General features: G+C 57.2%; 1 protein-coding gene across 1 annotated transcript in view; it reads left to right on the forward strand.

Annotated features, from left to right (window-relative positions):
• TBC1D13 (TBC1 domain family member 13) overlaps window positions 1-4894 on the forward strand; it is a 17475-nt gene extending 12581 nt beyond the window's left edge. The window contains exons 10-12 of the mRNA XM_004713268.2: window positions 1033-1193; window positions 1376-1433; window positions 2464-4894. Coding sequence (XP_004713325.1) covers window positions 1033-1193; window positions 1376-1433; window positions 2464-2529 — 285 coding nt within the window. The 3' untranslated portion in view covers window positions 2530-4894. The remainder of the gene's footprint in view (window positions 1-1032; window positions 1194-1375; window positions 1434-2463) is intronic.
• Window positions 4895-6169: the final 1275 nt, after the last annotated feature.

Here is a 6169-nt window from a genome sequence, read left to right on the forward strand (position 1 = left end):
TGCATCGGGGTAGGTCCATGTGGCTTCTCCTCAGGGATGTCTTGCAGGAAGTGAGCCTTGCCAGCTAACGCAGGGAACTGTCTAAGGCAGCTGCACCCTGATCTGACCATCACAAAGCAAGAGACCCGGGAACTAGAAAGACTAGAAAGACGAGGCTTACCGAGCCATTTATCCTTCTGCCCTTCAATTAACGCCCCCATGTGTTTATCGGCCAGGTTGGCATAATAAATTAACTACCTCATCCAGACAGGTGTAACACTGAGAGAACCTGTCCACAGCTGCCCACTGCTCAGCGACACGTTTAATCTCAGCATGTGTGAACCTAGCGTCTCCCCTAGTGGTGGTGCCTCGTGACTTATTCTCCTATACGAAAGGCCTTCAGAAAGATGGTAGGAAAATGGAATTAAGAGATAGGGACTTCTTCCTTGAATTTTAAAAAGTCTCTCGTGTACAGTGTGCTAAGCACAGATCCAGAAGAGAAAGAGATGCCCTGGGGGCACTGTGGTTAAGCTCTGGGCAGCGTTAGAACTGACCCGCTGTACCACAGAGAAGGCTGTACTGTCAGTTGCCACAGCTTCCACAACAATGGCAGCCCCAGGAGCCCTGTGGGCCAGTTCCCTGCCCTCCAGCGGGGCTAAGTCAGAAGTGACTGGTGTGGCTTTGGGCTTAGTGAGAAGCACAAGCCAAGCCCGGGCCGCAGTGAGTGCTTGTCACTCTTGGCGTGCACACTGGAGCCTATAAATGGCACAGTGGTGTAGGAGATATGGAGCCATCAGGGATGGGTGGATGGATGTGCAGTGTTTATAGAAAAGTGGGATTCTGGCTTCTCTTGAAAACTGGCACTGAGTCACAGGGACCCCGTTAATCACTCAAGGCTCAGTGACCCTGGCCCTCCTGTGCCCCGGCCTGCGGCACCCTCCGCGTTGGGCCTGGTGCCCGCTGTTGCTGGTCATCCGAATGCATTTCTGGTGAGGCTCGTGGCACTTCCTGGTGACCACTCACATGCCTCTGGCCTGCCCCCTCCCGCCCCAGCAAGAGCAGAACATCAAGCCCCAGTTCTTCGCCTTCCGCTGGCTGACCCTGCTGCTGTCCCAGGAGTTCCTCTTGCCGGATGTCATCCGCATCTGGGACTCGCTCTTCGCTGATGACAGCCGCTTCGACTTCCTCCTCCTCGTCTGCTGCTCCATGCTCACGTGAGTGTCACCCTGGTCGGCGCCTGCTCAGTGGGCCCTCCTTGGGAAGGACCAGAGGGGAGGCTCCTCAGTGCCCTGCAGGGTGGGCAGGGAGATCAGACGCCCTGCGGGCAGTGGGCCAGGCTGGGCCTGCACTCAGAGCAGCCCAGGGTTCCAGTGCGTCTACTGTTTGTTTTTCCCAGACTGATCCGGGAGCAGTTGCTGGAAGGGGACTTTACCGTCAATATGCGGCTCCTACAGGTAATGGGGGTGAGGGTCAAGTTCTAGCTCTCCCGTGAAGCCAGTGCTTAGCAAGCACCCAGGCCACACCTGATGCTGTGTCAGGCTGGGGCGGGGTTAGGAGTCAGACCCCTGAGGCCGCTCTGGGTGTGAGTCCTAGTTCTGTCAGTGACGCTGAGTTTTGAGTGACTTTGAGTGAATCTGAATTGGCCTCTCTACACCAGGTGTTGTACTGCAGTTAACGGTAGTGGGGACCCAGGAGGCGCTCGGCCTGTGATTGCTCCCCGCAGCAGTGATGCTTGGAGCTGGAGGAGGAGGGACTTGGGGAGAAGGGTGTGGGTCATAGAGGCTGAGAACATGGGCTCAAGGACCTGACAACTCTGGGTTCCGGTCTTCGTTCTGCCGAGCGAGTCATGTGACCTGAGACAAGCCACAACCCGGGGACCCATGTCCTCATCAGCACCTGACCTCAGCCTGCTATTCCTCAGTGAGGGTGAGGTTAGCTCTGCACCAGGGGCCCATCGCAGGGACTCCCTCATCTGTCCGCTGAGATGGTTCCGTGAACCACTGTGTCCGCAGGGCCTGGCATGGCACTAGGCTCATTCTGAATGAGCTCGGGACCCGAGGACAGAGTGCAGAGAGATGAGGCAAAGTGGCGTGATCTTAGAGAGCCCCTGTGGGACCCGCTAGGTTAGCGCTTCTCAAAGTATGGGTCGAGACCCCTTTGGGGGGTCGAACGACCCTTTCACAGGGTTTGCCTGATTCATAACGTAGCAAAATTACAGTTAGGAAGTAACTATTTTATGGTTGGGGTCACCACACCGTGAGGAACTGTATGAAGGGGGCGCGGCATTAGGAAGGTTGAGAACCACTGCTCTAAGGGGTCCAGGTGGGTGGCATTAGTCACACACAGGGCTTTAGGCAGGATGCCGGCTGCCTAATGTCCTATGGCTTCTGGCTCCGAGGCCGAAGGGGCAGGGCCAGGGGGTGGCAGAAATGACCATGGGTGAACTGACTTTAGAGGCTTATTGCTGGCATTCCCTGTGCCCAGGATTACCCGATCACAGATGTCTGCCAGATTCTACAGAAAGCCAAGGAACTCCAAGACTCAAAGTAGTAGGCGGCAAGAAATCCAGACTGGGGAGAGAAGCCACCAACCCCTGGCTTCTGGGACACACAGAAGTCTGTGGAGTCCCTGACCGGAGGGGACACTGCAGAATCAGCCCCGCACCAGACTTCCTCGCCCTGGCTACTCTGTCCTAGGTCACTCCAGCCGGGGCTCACTGTGTGCTCCTGCCCTCGTCGCCGAGCTGTGAGCACCCCTTCAGCCCTGGGACCCTCTGCCAGGGCTGCTCAGCAGGGCTGGCGCTCCAAGGACTGGGACAGGGTGGGCGGCTGGGAGCCCGGCACGTGTCCATTCCTGTCTCTGCTCTGCTGCCCTCTTCCTCTGGTCCTGCTTCTGGACTCCAGTGGGGGGCAGGCACTGGGCACATGGGCCAAAGACCACTTCTTCTGGGGTCGGTGCTGGGGCTTCTCCACCGGGACAGTGACCCTGTGCAGTGGTTGAGAGGCAGCCATCACTCCTGCCTGTCTCGCTGCGCGCACTCATGTGCGTGCATGTGTGTGTGTGTGTGTCCACATGTGTGCGTTTCCACCCCTGGGCCCCTGGGTGTCTCTGCTTCTCAGTCTGTGTGTTAGGGGGGCGTCTGTGCCCCTCTTCATTTGTGCCGCTTCTTCTCTGCCCCCACCTCTCCGCCCTCCGCCACTTCGCCTGGCGTGGGGCTTCTTCTCCCCAGTGCTCTCCTGCCCTTGTTTCTTGGGGTGCCTTATCCCTGTCTTTCTCTCCCGCCCCCTCCATTCCCACAAACCGGGGAGACAGAATGAGGATTCTGGCTCGGCAGAGCTCTGGACATCATCCTTGGCCTTTGTAGCCTGTCCCAAGCCCCAGGCCTAGGCTCCTTGGTCCCGGAGAAGGGGTGGAAGTCGATGGTGCCTCACTAGAAGGTCACGCAACCCATGCCCTGTATGCGCGCGCGCGCGCGCACACACACACACACACACACACACACACACACACACACACACACACACCAGACAAAAACTTGGAAACCAAAGGCCCTTCCCACCCAGGCATTCTGTGTTCCATGGGGACTCTGCTCCCCGGGGGTTGGGTCCAAGTGCTTCCAAAAACTGTCATTCCCTGGGTTCCCAGGTTTCAGCCCCCTCATCCTTTATGGGTGAGCCCCACACAGGCTCAGTAGGCGGCCTTGTCAGTGCCAGAAGAGCCTATGTTGGCATTTTTGCTGCCCCTCCACCCCCAGCCAGGCAAAAGAAGGTGCTGGCACTCGGCTAGTCACCTGCTGGGGTTGCTCCCAGGTGCTGGAGCACATCTGTCAGTAGGAGCAGCCGATGCCCCCAGTGCTGGGCTGTGGGAGGGGCGAGGAGGGGAGGAAGCAAGTAGTGTGGGTCCTCAGCCTCTCCCCAGATTGGCCTGCAGAAGCCAGGGCTCGGGGAACTCTGGACCCCAAAGCTTTGACTTCAGCAGCCAGGACTCGTGTTAGCCACTCCGTTCTAGCTGTGGGGAAGCAGCAGCCCCCTCTAGCTGGCTCTCTTTCCGGGCCATACCTTGAACTCGGCCACACTTGCCTTTTTGTCTCCTTTTCTCCCAACACAGTATTGGAAGATTTTACTATTTATTCAGACTTATTTATTGCAGGTTGGCAGGTGCTTAGTTTGGGAATGGTGAGTGGGGCGTGACCTTTTGAAAGGAGTCACAAGGGCCTCCTGGCTTCCTGAAGTCAGCGGGTATCCATCCCCTCTCCATGCCCTGCCATCTCCCTGGTTTTCTAGCAGGGCCTGGTGGGGAGGAGGGTTCTAAAGCGGAGCAGAAGGGAAGACAGCTGGTGTCCTGGCCCGACTCCAGGGCTCTTGGGACAGGGTGCCCACTACCCACCAGCCTGGCCCAGCCTCCCAGGACTGGTCAGGTGGTGGTTTAGCATCAGCCTCATTATAGCCTCTGGCTTGGGCCGTGGCCTGTGACCCGACAGTTCGTACCCAGAACCTAGATGCATTCCCTCTTCCCTGGCCTCTGCCCTTCCACTTGGGGTCATACTGGTTGAGTCCCTGCATGTAATTCATCTCAGTAGCCCACCTGGTTCTAGCGTCCTCTCCTTGACTTGATGTGAAGATCAGGATCAAAGGGACCACGACCTGGTTGGCTGAGCGCCACTGTGGGATACTGCTGGGGCAGGTGCCGGTCCTCCTCCCCCAGGTTCTCAAGGAAGCCCCCACCCCAAAGAGCCAGAATGCCCCAGGCTTCCTGCTCGAGAAGCTGCCCTGTGGGCTGGGCTGTGTGAATTCAGTGGGCCTCACTCTGTCGGTCGTCAGAATGTTAGGCTGCTTTTGGTTTTGCATTTGTTTTGTTCCTTGAATCAATGCTGTTGATACATTGTCTTTAATAAATCATGAGTTCTTTGCTATGAGCCCTGGTGTTGAGAGGGGCGGTAGCCTCAGGGATGTCTGGGAGCAGGTGAGAGTGAGCAGGGGTGGAGTCATAATGCCCCAAGGAGTCCGAGAGAAGGGTCAGGAGGTCGTAAGAGCTAGTGCAGCCCCGCGGAAAAGCCCTCGCCCTCAACTGCATGTCTCTAGGAGCTTGTTGAAGCCCCCTTGAGTAGGGTGGCTACACAAGTTAGTTTTTTAGATCGGAACTTTTGATCGTTCAAAAAGATATCAAACACCCAGGATCCTACAAAGTCAATAACTTGATTCTTTAAGCAGATGTGGATTTTTAAAGATGCCCATCGTTTGTAAATGAGAACAGCTTATGGGATGATGGGACATTATATGTGTCAGAAAGCCCATCGGTTCATATGTTTGAAAGAGTTTGCTTATCCCAGCTCGTGAACACTTGTGTTTGAATTCTGTGTATTTCTGACCATATCCTCTGCGCATTGCTGTGTTGAGAGCTCTGCATAATTGTACAGGCTGGGCTGCTAACCACAAGGCCGGCAGTTAAAACCCATCGGTTCCCACCTGTCAGCTGTTCCCGTGAGAAAGATGAGGCTTTTTACTCCCATAAAGAGTTACGGTCTGCTAAGGCGAGCTCAGGGAGGACAGAAACCTCCCGTGGAGCAGAAGGGCAAAAGCTCGCTTGATCTTGATTTTCAGTACGAATACAGACCGTGAAAGCGGGGCCTCACGATCCAAAAAAAAAAAAGAGTTACGGTCTGTGGAATCCACAGGGCAGCCGGACCGTTTGGCCACGCGTGGGGATGTCCAGCTGGCAGTGAGTCCACACCCAGAGCTAAGCTGCTCTCTGTGCATCCCAGGTTAGGGGATCCCTGCCAGTATGGCGGAACTTTTGCCTTATTTTCTGATGTTAGGAGGATGAACTCTGGTGTTAGACAGCCCCGGAGTTTTCCTGCCCTGTTCCCGCCAAGGAGGAAGCCCTTGGGCTGCCCTTTTTAAGTCAAAGGTTGAGCAGGCCTGGCCATCGCCTGGGCTGGGAGCCCCGTTAGAGGAGGCGTGGCTGGCGGCGGCCAATCGTAGCCCGGGCGCGGCGCCTGCCTCCTCCAGCCTGCGTCTTAAAAGGGCTAGGCAAGGGCGCGGGGGCACTCCGCGGGCACCTGGCCGGCTGCCCTCGGTGTGAGTGCTGGCCCCCACGAGCGGCAGGCAGTGCCGCGCCCGGAGGGTTCTCAGCACCCCGCGCCTCACCCGCGTCTGTCCTTGAGGTGGGCCCCGCGGGCCGGCGCGGCCGC

Source organism: Echinops telfairi, unplaced genomic scaffold (assembly GCF_000313985.2).
Source record: "Echinops telfairi isolate 266 unplaced genomic scaffold, ASM31398v2 ScPeMD7_22;HRSCAF=79, whole genome shotgun sequence".
Lineage (NCBI taxonomy): Eukaryota > Metazoa > Chordata > Mammalia > Afrosoricida > Tenrecidae > Echinops > Echinops telfairi.